Raw genomic sequence first — 15,025 nt, forward strand, 5'->3', positions numbered from 1 at the left:
TTTGAAATGTGGGCTAATTACACAAAGCCCCATCAAGCCTGAAGTGGAACAGCCTTCCAATGGCTTGATAATTCCCCACTCCACACTTGTCTGTTGTGTTGTACAGCCGAGTGCCTCAGCATGCATATTTAATGTCATCTATTATGCTAGTTTTCTGTAATGAATAGAGTAGGCAGCTCTAGGTTTTCAGATAAATACAGAAAGCTAACAGTTAACATCTTGTGATATAAAGAGTGCTTCTGAGTCACCACCCATGTTTAAGTTGTGAGTTGAACTTACTGGTGTGCAGCAAGCATATAAAGTCCATTTTATACCATACTTTATAACAATGCATAAATGTAAGTTTTATACTGGATACGTTTCTCAGCAAGTTAAAAAACATGTAAATGTTCCTTGGATATGTGTGCCGTAAAACATCACAATCTCATCACCTGGGCCATTACAGATGCAATTACCCCTTAACAATGATTTAAATGGTTAACCAATACACCATCAAGGTTGAAAAATAACCAACACACCTGGTTATGAATTGTAGTGTTGAAGTTCAACATAGTCAGCTACTCCTTAGAAGAACATGATCTTCTCTAGCTATCTTCAACTGGATGGACTGGACAAGTGTTCTTGTCTAAGTGCTTCAAATAAGAATGAACTATGATCTTTTAAGTGTGCCATGTTAGTTTTAGGGGATTGTGAAATACAGCGAACACAGGATTGGTGGAATCTATCTGCAAATCTTTATGATGGTCATTGCTTTGTGTTAAAACTTTTCTTTTGTCACTTTACCCTGGTAGTCTTATATATTTTCAATGTCTTTATATATATATATATATATATATATATATTCTTTCTAGTTGTGCCTTATCTGACTGTCTGCAAGGAGTTCACATAATCAATTTCACAGATTTGGTTAGTGACCTAGAGAAGTGCAGAATATGAAATATATCTGAAATATCACATTTCTTTTTTTCCTCCTTTTTTTGATGCCAGCTTTTTCAAGTGATTTCTCCAAAGCTTTCGATAGTGTCCAGCATAGTCTCCTGTATTTTACACTCATTAGGAATGGTATTGGTGGAAAAGTTTTTGGTGTACTGAAATCTATGTATTCTAAACTTAAATCATGTGTGAAAGGAATTGATGGGTTAACTGAGTATTTTGGATGTACCATTGGTGTATGACAGGGCTGTATGGTGAGTCCTCTTTTGTTTATTCTTTTCCTAAACGAATAACTATGATAAAGGAAAACTGTAAAGGTAAAGGTATTCAGATTGAAAGTATCACAGAAGTGCAGACCTTGTTGTATGCTGATGATATGGCCAATGTGTCAGATACAATTGGTGGATTGCAGAAGGAAATTGAAGAGCTCGAAATATTCTGTAACCGATATGGTATGAGAGTGAATTTGAGTAAAACTAAAGTTATGGTTTTCAGAAGAGGGGGCATTTTAAATAAGATCGAAAAATGGTATTTTGCTGGAGAGCAGATTGAAGTGGTTAATGCTTATAAATATCTGGGTATGTGGTTTACACCAAATTTGTCATGGTGGAAAACCAGACAACACTTAGCAAACCAAGGAAAGAAGGCAATGCTTTCTTTATTGAGGTTTGTTCGTAAGCAGAAAAGCTGTAACCAAGCGTTGTATTTGTTCGACCATATGGTTGCACCCATATTGTATTATGGATCTGAGATATGGGGCTTTGAGCCAGTGGAGTCAGTTACCAGAAACTCTTATGTATCAGTATGAGTGTGAGCAATGTAGCTGTTTTGGGCGACCTGGGTAGATTTGCATTATCCACTACCTATATGAAAAGGTGTATAATGTATTGGATAAAATTAGTGTCCATGCCTAATTATCGGTATCCAATAAAATGTTATAATATGCTCTTTCAGTTGGATGAAGTAGGTAGAAAAACATGGGTTACCTGCATTCAAGTTCTATTGTATCTCAATGGTTTCTCTAGTGCTTGGGAGGCCCAAAGTGTAGGTGATACAAGAATATTTACATCTATTCTGATTCAACGATTGAGAGAAAGAGCACAGAATGCATGGTACACATCAGTCTTAGATAATAAGAAGTTGAATATATATTCACAATGCAAATCAATGGTGGTACAGGAGAGCAACATTGCATCTGTACATAACATACAGTTGTTATGATCTTTATTGTTATTCAGATGCTCAGGACACTGTTTAGCTTTAGAAACGGGTAGATGGAGTAATACACCAATGACAGAAAGAATCTGTAGTCATTGTAAACTAACTAATATCTCTGCGATTGAAGATGAGAAGCATTTTTTGTATGACTGTTTGTATATGGATCTGCGTAAGAAATATCTGAGTGATCTCACACTTGTTGGTGATGTTTGTGTTGATGTATCACAGGTTTGTGAGTCAAAGCATGCATGGAGATTAGCGCTGTACATATATCATGGAATGAAAAAAAGAGCATCTGTCATGATATTGTAATCTTGGAACTATGGGCCGAGAGGCCATGTATTCCTGAATAAACTATCAGTATAACTCAGACTTTTATTCCTTACTGTACATATCCAATTCAGTTTATTAAAAAAAAAGACATTATGAAAGGCACAAATAAGAACAAAAATCTGAATATTATTTATTTGAATGGGTTTTGTCAGGATGTTTTTCATAAACAAAATAATCACTTTTCAATGACTGACCACAGGTTCTTCCATGAAGTTCTGTGAAACACTGCAGTTACAGAAAAATGTTCTGTTGTGCATGTATCAAATGTTCTGTTGATACTGTAGAGGATCTGAAGATTAGATTTTATTTCTTCACGATCTGAATGACATCCTCGTGTTCCATGATGTGTGTCAGTCCTACTCTCTGAGGACTGTACTTTGTGCTTGTTCCCTATGATCCAAAAAGACAGTAGTTGTTGAAGAAAAGCACATACGGAACAAAAACAAGACTATGTTTCACTACAGGTGAAGGAGAATCTTACCCAGACAAGTGCGTACTTGAACTGGCTAGCTAATGTCCTGTGAATGCTGTGACACTGGAAGAAGTAAGAGGTGCAATCATGAGTTCATACAAGTGATTGACATAATACAGAAGTGGTCAAAATTGATGTTCGGCCTCGGAAAATTGACATCTTCACACTTTATTCAAATATTGTTAAAAATGTGTGAAGATTTTGTAAGCTTATTGAGTAGTTGTGCTTGAAGTCAAAGTATAAGGCAATGAAACATGCCAAATTGTTGGATATAACTTTTGACCAGGCTGGCTGTCATATTAATAAATTATGAAACAACAAAATCTTAAACACTATGTTGTAGTCAAAGTATGCTTTTAGCATTTTTTTTTCATAATACAAAAAAAACCAGTAGCTGTAGTTTCCATATTTTGTCAAATAAATACCTTAACCAAGTGTAATGTTTTGTTCTTCCATCATATTTAAAATATTTTCCTCATATTTTAAGGTTTAATCAAACTTGTATGGTCATTGAAAACAAATATCCCCTCTGGTATATGAATATTTAGTTAGACAGCATATAAAATATAAATGCACATATTCAGGTAGATTTTTACACAGTGCACAGCACAACACGTCATCATCTACAATGCAGTTTTCTAAAATTAATAACTATGAAAATGTAAAGGTGCACTGAGCATGTTTTTCCACAGGTTGACCACAGCGTAACACATAAAAAAAGTTGCAGGTAATACAGAGACATACCACATGTTCAACTGATGCTCCTCGTCTCATGATTATAGGGTCACCGAAATCTGGTCGTGCTACACCACAATAAAAAATGGAGGGTAAGAATTGGGGAACAAAAACACATTAATTATAGAAATTAAATGATCTATTCTGCACTGGATTTTATTTTGAACAGGAAATGAACACCAATAAACCTCTTCAAGATGAATGCTTTGTAAAAAGTACCGCACAGCAGAGAAACATAGCACTTGTTCAGTTCTTATGACAATCTCTGAAAGGGAACTTCCCAAATTGATGTTAAGATTTAAATTTAGGAGGAATGATTTAATACCAAATGTGAGCCTTAATCCATATCACCTTTTCAAGTGGATGGAAAGCCACTGACTGCCAAACACTTGGTTTACACTAAAAACTCAAATAAATCATTAAAGGCACACTCCGACTTTTTGGGACTTTAGCCTATTCAACTTATCCCCCAGAGTTAGATAAGTCCATACATACCTTTTTCATCTCCGTGCGTGCTATAAGCAGGGTTGCCAACTTTGGGACTTTGGCTGGAGTGAGACTCTGTAAAATTTCAGTGCGCGCGAGCGGATAAAATTTTTGGTAACCCTATTTTTTTTTTTTTAAACTAACAGAATGGGAACGCTTTTTCAAAATGTACAATTAATTTATTTATTGCACTATTTAAAAAAAAGATAGAGGTGATGTTGTGCCACAGTGGCAGTTTGGCCTGCTTCACTGCCTCTGCAGGAGCTCGTATCTGAAGCAGGGTTCAGGGCTGCTCATTTTCATTGTCATTGATGACAGGGTGCCATCAAGTGACAGTCTGTTCCTGGTGTCAGTCTTGTTTAGGCCAATAACTGAAAAAGGTTCGCTCAGCATCTGCATTTGAGCAATGTTGGGTATTACTATAAAAAAGTAATTAGAGTTACTTCTCACAAAAAGTAACTGAGTTAGTAATTGAGTTACATCGTTACAAAAGTAACTAATTACCAGGGAAAGTAATTTCGTTACTTAAAAAATATATATATAAAAATACCCCCAATATTAAATATGTTAAATGAATGCAATGGACACTAAATAGAACAAATTATTATTATAAAACATTGTATACACTAACAAAAAGTGCTCTTAATATAATAGTGAACAATGTACCAACATAAATAATAGGCTAATAATAAAATATAATATCTTGGGGGTTTATTTTTATAACCTACAGGTCATCATCAGAGGTTATTTAAGACAAATTCTAGTCGTGTTTGCCGCACGTGTTCACAACCGGTCAAACAAAGATGTTTTCTTTGAACGTTCCCTGCAGGTTATTTTGGAGTTTTATTTTATAACCATGTAAACGAATTACAACGCTGCAGATTATACCAATAGGCTACAGAGATCATCCTAATGCGGAAATGTATATTTAATTTATAAACAAAATATATTATGCTCGGACACACTCGATCTCACTCGCGCACTGTCGAGCGCGCTCTCGGACAACGGTACTCTCGGCACACGGACTGATTAGGCAAGGCTACATCTGTAGTGACAAGGCACATTATTTTATTATCTCTGCTTACCTTGATTGTCATCCAAACTTTCAAACGCGCATCAGCGGCTCCGACTCCGAACTCTCTGAACTTCTCACACGCAACTGACCTATCACGCGCAAAGGTTTTCAGCGAATCAACGATCAGAAAATACTGCCGTGAGAACGTTGTCGGCAGATGTTACAGCTGTGGGCTCAGCTAAACTCCTCCCCTATCATTAATACACTGTGGTCTAGTCAATATAGTCATCAATAGAAAATTAACGGATTGAGAGGGGAGAAAAATGGATTTTGGCGTGACATTTCTTGCCTGTGCGTGAGAGCGTGAGATTGATGCTTGAGATTGACGCGCCGTGGTGAGGAGCAGAGAGTTCGTTCAGAGCGCGTCTCAGGTGCTGCGGTTATCACTCCGCCCAAGTAGCAGTGCTTCGCCTTCAGATAATATAGTTCCCAGTATTTATACAGTTAAAATATGTCTGTGTCTCATGTGACTTTGTTTTTTGTACATTCTGTGACTATACAAATCACAACATGTAAATAGGAAAATGTTTGCGTTATTTTGTCACTTATTTGGATTAGTATGCTAGCTGCAACCATTTACATCCAGTCTTTGTGCTAAGCTAGGCTAGCGGTGGGTGCGTCAAACAGACTTATAGCACGCACGGAGATGAAAAAGGTATGTATGGACTTATCTAACTCTGGGGGATAAGGTGAAGTACCAAAAAGTCGGAGTGTTCCTTTAATAGATTACAATAATCTAACTCTAATCTCAATTAAAATGCTAAAAAGGATCATTAAATAGGGGGAGGCCTTCAAATATGTAGGACAACGAGGGGCCTGGGCGTCAAAAAGCTTGAGCAGCACCCCTCTAGTGTGAAAGCCTGCTTACATTTTAAATGACTAAAATATGAGAACAAAAAGGCACACCTCCTCTCTTCTTGGTGTATATGCAGATCAGAGCCAGGTATTCCCATAACTGCTCAAGGAGGTAATCTAGATTCAGTTTCATGCCACAGCTGATCACTACACTGTTAGGTCTATGGGCCAGGCGATCCACTTCCTCTATTGAAATCTGGTCCACTTTGTTGTACACCTGTAACAAGATTGATCATATTCAAATTTGCCAACATACTGTTAAATCTGAGAAGCTTTGCATAAGGCTGATACTTGAATTGAAATATATACTCACATATAAGCAAGGCATGTACACTCTGTTGCCCACAATGACATCAATAAATTCATCTGGAGTGCTGTCCTCTCTGAACAAAACCTCAGCATTGAAGATTTCTGCAGTCAAGTTAAGGTAGACGTGTCGCTCTTCATTAGAGGACAATTAAATAAAGTGACTAAACTAGGCAAAAGGATACTGTACTCATGAAGAATGAGCTGAACAAGCTTCTCAGAGCAGTGTGTGAGGGGAACCGTTGAATTGTACGATAAGCCACCACCTTTTTTAGGCTGAAAAACAGATATATGAACAGATCATAAAAAAGGAATGTTCCAGTATGTGTGTGTAATCATATTAGTCTCTAAACAGTCTCAGTATTTCAAAGCTTTATTTGCTGCTCAAGAAATACTTATTACCATCAATGTTGGGGGAAAAAAACTGTTTTTACTGCTTAACATTTTTTGTCAGGATTCTTTGATGAAAAGAGTTTAAAATAAAAAATTGATTAATACGTCCTTGCTGAATATTTTTATAATTTTCTTTAAAAAAAAAAAAAAATCTTACTGACCATTAATTTTTGAAAAGTTTGGACAATCTGTGACAGCTGGACACTTTTGTCAGTTGCATATGTAGATTATCGTAAACTAAAATGTTATTTTCATCAAATAACATGGTATTTTGGAGAGAGTAAAGTGGACTAAAATTAATGAATGAGACACTACAAAATATTGACTAAAATTAAAGGACATGTTAGTAAAACACTGACCTTAAAATAGATATTTGGTTTGGGCCGGTTAAGTCTAATGCCAACAGTTTCAAGTTCTTTTTCCAGAAGTTCCCTGAAGAACAAAACAACAATCATCAAACAGAACAATAGTGCAAATATTGCAAACATTCTCCAGTGACTTTGGCCTGGTTTCACAGACAGAGCTTAGATTAAGCCTTCGTTCAATTAATTTAAGTAGCTTTTATAAACGTGCCTTAGGAAAAAAAAACATAACTGGTGTGTATCTTGAAACAAAACAATGGCACAGACTTATTTTAAGATATGTCAGTGCAAGTTGCTTTCAGTTAAAACCGCTCGAACATGCATTTTAGTCTGGGACTGAAGTGCCTTGAAACCCACAGCTTTCGATGATGCGTTGACTTCATTTCCACTGAAACAGGAAGCTAAGGCGGGACATATTGAATGGCCCCTCCCCCTTTTCAAATTGCCAATAGCGTTTAGTTAGACTGCGAGTTGTATTTGACAGCACCATGGAGACGAATCCGAGCGCTGATCCGTTGGATTCAATAGTAATGTTAGAGGTGTTAATAAATTCTAGCCATTTCATTCTAAAACTCGAGCGTTTGAGCAACCGAACACACATCTCCAACCCATATTGCTCCGTGACGCGACAACGGTGTCCGGTTCGTGAACGAATAGTTTTTTTTTTTTAGTTAGTTATTTGGTCAAACCAGTTCACCAAATCGAACTAAATCGTTCAAAACTGGATCAGCGCTGACTCTGTTTTCTAAAGTTGCTCGCTTTCACATGTGCCAGCCAGTCACTCCGACTAGAAATAAACAATATACCGGGGTATATGTTACTCCAGTATGTTATTCCAACTGACACTGAGCATGCGTTTACTGCCGAACGTACAGTCAAGTACAGCCATTGTCCCTGTGGCCAGATGGTATATATAGCATAGGGGGCGGGAGTCACGGGACACTTTAGATTCTAGAGAGCATTTGATTGGACAGAAGATGTGATGAGAAGCTGAAGTTCACGGTGACGTCATAAAAATTCATGATCCGGTTTAGCGGAAGTGAGAGACTGTACGTTTTGAATGCTAATATCTCCTAAATGCGAATTGTGTCATTGTTTTGGAACACACCAGCTTATTTATAACATTATGGCTAACATATTCATCCTAATAGCTAAAAAAAAAAAAAAAAAAAAAAACTTACATTTTTATTTCAGGGGGCCTTGTCTGTGAAACCAGGGGTGAATATTTCAACTCACCTCTGAACCTCTCCTTTAGTTGCATCCAACATCATGATGACCACATCTGCAGTTCTGGCCACAGCAATGACCTGTCTACCTCTGCCCTTACCTTTCAAACAAAGATTCATGAATTTAAACACATGTCAAAATAGGTTATACATAAAAATTTACATTACAAAAGAAAATACCTTGTGCAGCCCCCTCAATGATACCAGGCAAATCCAGCAGCTGTATGTTGGCACCTTTGTACTAGAATTGAATTTGTAACAAATTAAATTGAACCAATATCATGTCAGACATACATGTATATGATATTATATACAAAACTAGATAGATATTATATCATAATATTGTAATTACTATAATGACAATAGAAATGACACAAGCAGAAAGAAGATATAAACAAAAACAGAGAGGAAAGAGAAATATTTTAACACAAATGATACCTCAATGACACCTGGAATGCAGGTCAAGGTGGTGAACTCATATGAAGCCGCTTCACTTGCTGTTGATGTCATTAAACTGAGAAAAGTAGACTACAAGAATACCATCAATTAGAGCATGTCTTGTCCATCAGAAATATGGCACATTTGGTGTCATTGTTACCTTGCCAACTGAGGGGAATCCAATCAGAGCCACTCTAGCATCGCCAGATTTCATAACATCGAAGCCTTCCCCTTTGGCTCCAGCTGATTTTGAGGGCTCCAGAAGCTGGGCTCTGTATTTGGCTAACTTGGCTTTCAATAAACCCAGATGGTACTCAGTTGCTGCAAAACAAGTTGGAAACTAATCAGGATTTAATCGATATAGAAGTAAACAGATACAAAGCAACAAAAGGCCCACTGGACATTTAAACCAGGGTCTCTTGACTTACCTTTATTCTTCTGTGTTCGAGAGATTTCTCTCTCTATCTCAGCTATCTTCTCCAGAATCCCCATTGTCAATTAAGTGTGATATGTTTCCTAATGTGAAGCCTGTGAACATTACAGTTGCATGAAATAAAGCATGTCCATCTGCTCTCTAGCTACGTTGTCAGTAGTAAGCTAAGCTAGTAGGCAATTATATTAAACTTATCAAACACTGTTGCAGATTGATATGTGATGTCATACAAATATCATACCAAATGGCTACTTATACAAAGTCAAAACTTCAGAAAGTATTAGACACTGTCACTCGTGTATTTAAAGAAGTAAATGCTGTGATAATTACAGTTTTAGGCTGCCCGAACTCTGCGGCATGGACTGCTTTTGACGTCACCGCTCGCTGGTGGACACAGTGCTGCACAGAAATGGCTCCGGTGTGAAACTAATTCTTTAATGTTTAAATCCTGAAGAAGAAGAAAACTCATATAGTGCACATTTATCGTGATATGTAAGTTATATAATTACCCGTTGTTGCCATACTGTTTATCTTTTACACAAGACCAACATATGTTTGACAACAAACGTTCCTATCAATCATGCATAACAGTGGTTGGAATTCAATTCCGACTCATTTCCGCGAGTCGGTTCGTTCGAACAGTCGTTTCACAAAACCGATTTAGTGATTATTTCACGTTGCGTAGGCTTGTAATTACTTCGGATTTTAGTCCCTTACATACTGTTGTGAAACAATGTTCTAGTAAAGCCAGGTTAAGGCACATCGTCGTTCATGAATAATTCAGTTTGCTCATTGAGAAGAACCGACTGAACGGATCGCTCAAACGGGAAGTAGACAAGGTTGCCAAATCCGCGGTTTCCCCTTGAAATTCTTTTAAACTGTTGGAACGGATGTATTTTCATCCAGGATTAAAGTTTTGACAAATTATTATATTGAAATATTTTACTCTACCCAATATAAACCTGCTAGACTGGTGAGGATAAAAAATACGACAAGGTCAAGGACCAAGATGGAAAATAGGCCTATAGCATTAACAAGATCTTAAAACTGAGTTTGGTTACTTAGCCTACTTAATTTTATTTATAAAGCACTTCACTGGCTACCGTCAACTGTTTGGTTACCAACATTCTTTAAAATATTGTATTTCGTGTTAAACAGAAGAAAGAAACGTATACAGATTTGGGGTGAACTATCCGTTTAAGACTAGTTTTTATTGGGATGGGTTTATAGCGGAGATCTGGCAACCCTGCCTGCATAACACATCGTGCGAGTTTAAACATGGCAGCCGCTGCCGGATCGTGCTCCTCCACGCATAATAACGTTGGTATGGAGGGTTTCTCTTTCCCCGTGGTTGACAGACCACCTGGGGACATTACGAGTAAAGACCCGACCACTACCGGAGAACCGAAAAAGAAACCGTGCCGAGCGTGTACGGATTTTAAATCATGGATGAAGTTGCAGAAGCAGACGTCCTCAGTCTCAGTGCAGGTGACAGTGAAACTACAAGTTTGAATGAGAATCAGGAGTAAAACATCTAAAACAAAATAGATTGAATGACAACTAAACACATGCATCCTTGCTAAACATAGGCTATATCGACTTGTCAGTACAATTGTATTGTTGTAAAGGTTTGGATTTTTTTACATTTCAGAATTACATTTTAATATTTCTCCTCTTGCACTATAGTAACACTAAATTTAGTAATAATAACATTGGTATATGTTGTGTTGGCAAACAAAATAATATCACTAAATAAGAGGCAAACATTTCCAGTTGTCTCTGTCTAAGGTTTATTTTCTTGCAAGAAAAGGCCAGCAGTCGTACAGTCACACAGAGTGTGACAGTGAGCGAGCATCCTTCCGCCTTTATAGTCTTGACTCCCAGAATGTTATCTTTCTAGGCCAATGATGGTATTTTCAACCATATGTCCAACATTCTCAAATTTTGTACATTCATAATAAATAATCTATTTGGGGGACTAATGGAATCAAATTTTAATTATAGTATTATAGTAGCCAACATTCTAAATATGTTGGCTACTAAATTCAATATTTTTTGCAGTGGTTCTCAGCAGTTGCAGACTTTAAAGCATTTATGTTAATTAATCATTATTATAGTAATAAGGTAATACAATATAATAATAAGTAATATGACATGTTAAATAACCTAACAATAATTTACATTAAACTGCTTCTAAAAAAATCAAGATTTAAACTGAAATCATATTTGTATTTTATCCCCACTGTAACTATTGGTTTTAATGAGGAACATACCGTTTTAAAAACTTGTGGAATCACAAAATGATCTGTGGTTTATTGATTTAATATATCAATACCCTCAGTTTATTTCAATAAACATAGTTTGAAAACAAGCAGATTAATTACAGCAGAAGTATCTGAGCCTATGAGAGAGGGTGCCTTTGAATATTGTGTTCAACATCAGAGGGCCTTTGTGTCTAAGTTTGAGAACCATTGTTTTATAGGAACCAGTTACACTGAACTAGGCTAATTGGTAGAAGAAGCCAGTCATGGTTCTAGTCAGTGTTGGGGAAAGTTCGCATTGAAAAGTAATGCATTACAATATTGCGTTACTCCCTTAAAATGTAACTAATTGCGTTTTTTGGAAAAGTAATGCGTTAAGTTACTTTTGCTTTACTTTTTTTCACCTGGGCTGGGCTTGTTTTTTTTATTTAAAAAAAGTTATATGTTTGGGCAAATGTAAAGACCCTTTCACACCAAAAGTGAAATAATAAGCCTCAGGCCGAAGGAAATGCAAATTCAAGGTTGTACAGTAGGGGGCGCAGTTCAAATAAACCTTTCAGCTGTGCTGCCAATCTGGATTGTAGAAGAATAGGATGCAGGAGAAAAGTTTAATACTTACTTTACCAATAAAAAACTAAAAAAACTATAGTCAGAAGCAAGTACATTGGTCAATAATGTGGCATTAAATCCATACAAATAAAAATGTAGTTATTGGAGGTTTGCAAAGCATTTTGAGGAATATTGAATCTTTTTGTGCAAGTGAGATGAGTAAATGCCGGCTCACATTTAGTCTAGAACCACAATAACCACCATGTTTACACACAATGCCTCTGAACTTCGATTTCTCTCAACATGGGGTGAAGAGAGCTGTCAGTCAATAAATAGGAAACTTGCGTTACTTATTTGAAAAAGTAACTCCGATATTTTGTTGTAAATTTTAAAAGTAATGCGTTACTTTACAAGTTACTTGAAAATGTAATCTGATTATGTAACTCAAGTTACTTGTAATGATTTACCCCCAACACTGGTTATAGTTACTTTTCAAGAACTAGTTTAGCTGCCAGAGCAACACAATAATGTTGTGCTACAGGAGTTGCTATTGTTCACAGTAAATAATCATATGATATTTGAACAGGAGAGCAGGGCGGTGGAGGAAACTAAGCCTGTTGAATGCCCTCTGGACAGAGAGGAGCTGGGCAGGAGCTCATGGTCTTTTCTTCACACTATGGCTGCATATTATCCCGATACACCGACCACAGAACAACAGGGGGAGATGACACAGTTCATCAACCTCTTCTCAAAGGTTTTCCCGTGTGATGAATGTGCAGAGGACCTGAGATCAAGGTTGTCATCATTTATTGTTGTGGTTTTTACATTTTTTAGCAGAAGCATTGCAGTGTTTACATTTATGTTTGGTAGCATATGTTTCAATGATCTTGTCTCTTATCAGATTGAAAACAAATCAACCAGACACTAACAGCCGGCACAACCTCTCACAGTGGCTGTGTCGTCTCCATAATGACATCAACATCCGGATAGGCAAGCCGGAGTTTGACTGCAGCAGGGTGGATGAGCGATGGCGAGACGGCTGGAAAGATGGTTCTTGTGACTGAAATGAAGACGAGCTAAAAGTCGCCGCATACTGATTCTGTGGACCTGTCATTTTTGTTGCAACAAATGCAGGTTGCAGAGCCAATCAGGAGTCATGCATAAACATATACATGTTGACTTTGCACTTAAACTTTGTTCTAATTGATATAATGATTTATCAATATACAAATGTCTAAATTGTGCTTTTAATCAAGAGTTTGTCTGTCTACAAGAGTATGGTGTTATGGCCCGTACTTTTTTTTTGGATGGTTGAGCTCTCAGTGGATGTAAATAGCCCAGAGGTAACTGGATGAACTGTTCAACAGCTGGAAATAAAAATGTTCTGTTTGTTTAGAGCCGTGGTTCTCAGCCTTTTTGACTCCAAGGCCCCTCAATGTCAAAGACTATATTTGGACCCCCTATATTTCTGATACTTTTGCTATAATAACAAAGCTGCTTATTTTCAAAGTTTTTATTTACAGACACTAGAAGTGGCAATATAATTATAAATAATTTAACTAATTAAATGCCTGAGTGTTCTTCACACATTACTTTTCTCATTTGTAATTTCAGGGATTTACTCACAAATAGCAATTTGTACTTACAATTTTAGTCCTTGTCTTATATAAATTTGTTTATATACATTTTTATGAACCTAAGTATGTTGTGATAGTCAAAACAATGTCATTCTGTAGGCTATGAAACAAAACAAAATATGCTGAAGAACATTAGGATAAAACAACACTAGACCCTATTAACAAAATATTCGGCATGCCTCCTAAAATGTCCCATTTGGCCTGCTAGTGGTTAAAGCTGAACAGCCCCTATGAAGTTAGCAGACAAACATAAGAAATAACATGTGACTGGTGGAATTTTGAAAATCCAAATGAATAGACATTAAAGCAAAATAAATAAGGATCAAAATTATTATATTTAATTAAGTGTATATATAACAATCTACAAGGGGTGATAGAAAGCTACAGGGCACTTAACTCACGGAAAAAAATGTCTACTGTAATAGCTTGTTCATTTTAGAGAGCACAGAGGGATGAAACAATCATTTTAAGCTCATTTACAAAATGAGAAGGGAGGGAAAGAGAGAGAGGGGGGGGGGGGGGATGTTAAATGCCTATATTGAAATATTTTACCCTTCCCAATATAAAACTGCGCTAGACTGGTAGGGAGAAGAAATACAAGGACCAAGATAGAGAATAGTAGCATTAGCACAAGAGCTTAAAACTGTAAATTTAGTTTTCAAATACAATGCCACAATCAAAAGGAAATTTACATTTATGAAAGTCCGAAAAGGTTGTTAACCAGTTGTGTAGGCCTACAATGTTTCTTGAGCACACCAAATTTAACTTGCTCATATAAAGGGGTTCACATAGATGTCGATGTACATTTTGCTGTACAACTGAGAACAGAATAACTTAGTCAAAAAAGATGTGCTCAGTTTCGATGTAATTCTCACAAATTTGACAAGAATTTCCCCCCAATATCAAAAGTTGACCTGTAAGTAATGTCTTTGAATGGATATATGTCATTGCTTACTTTATATGAAAGTTATTTTATAGGGAAAATTGGAAAAGTATATGTTACCCATCTTATCTCCTTCAAATCAAAATCTTTAAAATAATATTATCTGAGCTGATTTGGTAGAAGTCTATCAATGTTTAGACACTTCTAATACGCATGTTGTTACATAAACATATCTAATATAATTAACATAGGGATGGGAGAGGTTATGTCACATGTGCAAGAATAGCAATATTACCATGTTTTGAGGTATGGCACTTACAACTGTGGACTGTAAAAACCAGGATGGCATGTTTTAAACAGAAATCATTGAAATTGAGAATATTACCATAACTGTCCATCATACAGTAAAGACAAAAATATTAAATTCAAT

General features: G+C 36.5%; 2 protein-coding genes across 6 annotated transcripts; one reads left to right on the forward strand and one right to left on the reverse strand.

Moving 5' to 3' along the window:
* Nucleotides 1-1,561: 1,561 nt before the first annotated feature.
* On the reverse strand, nt 1,562-10,113 carry drg2 (developmentally regulated GTP binding protein 2). 5 transcript variants are annotated; one of them, XM_079611965.1, is made up of 14 exons: nt 9,775-10,113; nt 9,596-9,664; nt 9,261-9,360; nt 8,993-9,153; nt 8,833-8,922; nt 8,575-8,635; nt 8,405-8,495; nt 7,166-7,238; nt 6,599-6,689; nt 6,421-6,518; nt 6,159-6,324; nt 3,701-3,759; nt 2,966-3,019; nt 1,562-2,874 (listed from the first exon to the last, which is right to left on the reverse strand). In XM_079611965.1, exons 3-14 carry the CDS (start codon nt 9,322-9,324, stop codon nt 2,788-2,790), a joined length of 1,095 nt encoding a protein of 364 aa, XP_079468091.1. In that variant the 5' UTR covers nt 9,325-9,360; nt 9,596-9,664; nt 9,775-10,113; the 3' UTR covers nt 1,562-2,787. The 5 variants fall into 5 exon arrangements, with proteins under 5 accessions (XP_079468091.1, XP_079468090.1, XP_079468089.1 ...); XM_079611964.1 differs by having other exon boundaries at nt 9,596-9,713; nt 9,963-10,112; XM_079611963.1 differs by having other exon boundaries at nt 9,596-9,713; nt 9,775-10,112.
* A 52-nt stretch (nt 10,114-10,165) lies between these two features.
* Nucleotides 10,166-13,593, forward strand: gfer (growth factor, augmenter of liver regeneration (ERV1 homolog, S. cerevisiae)). The gene is made up of 3 exons (XM_079612092.1): nt 10,166-10,753; nt 12,662-12,870; nt 12,977-13,593. Exons 1-3 carry the CDS (start codon nt 10,544-10,546, stop codon nt 13,137-13,139), a joined length of 582 nt encoding a protein of 193 aa, XP_079468218.1. The 5' UTR covers nt 10,166-10,543; the 3' UTR covers nt 13,140-13,593.
* Nucleotides 13,594-15,025: the final 1,432 nt, after the last annotated feature.

Source organism: Phoxinus phoxinus (genome assembly GCF_949152265.1).
Source record: "Phoxinus phoxinus genome assembly, chromosome: 1".
NCBI lineage: Eukaryota > Metazoa > Chordata > Actinopteri > Cypriniformes > Leuciscidae > Phoxinus > Phoxinus phoxinus.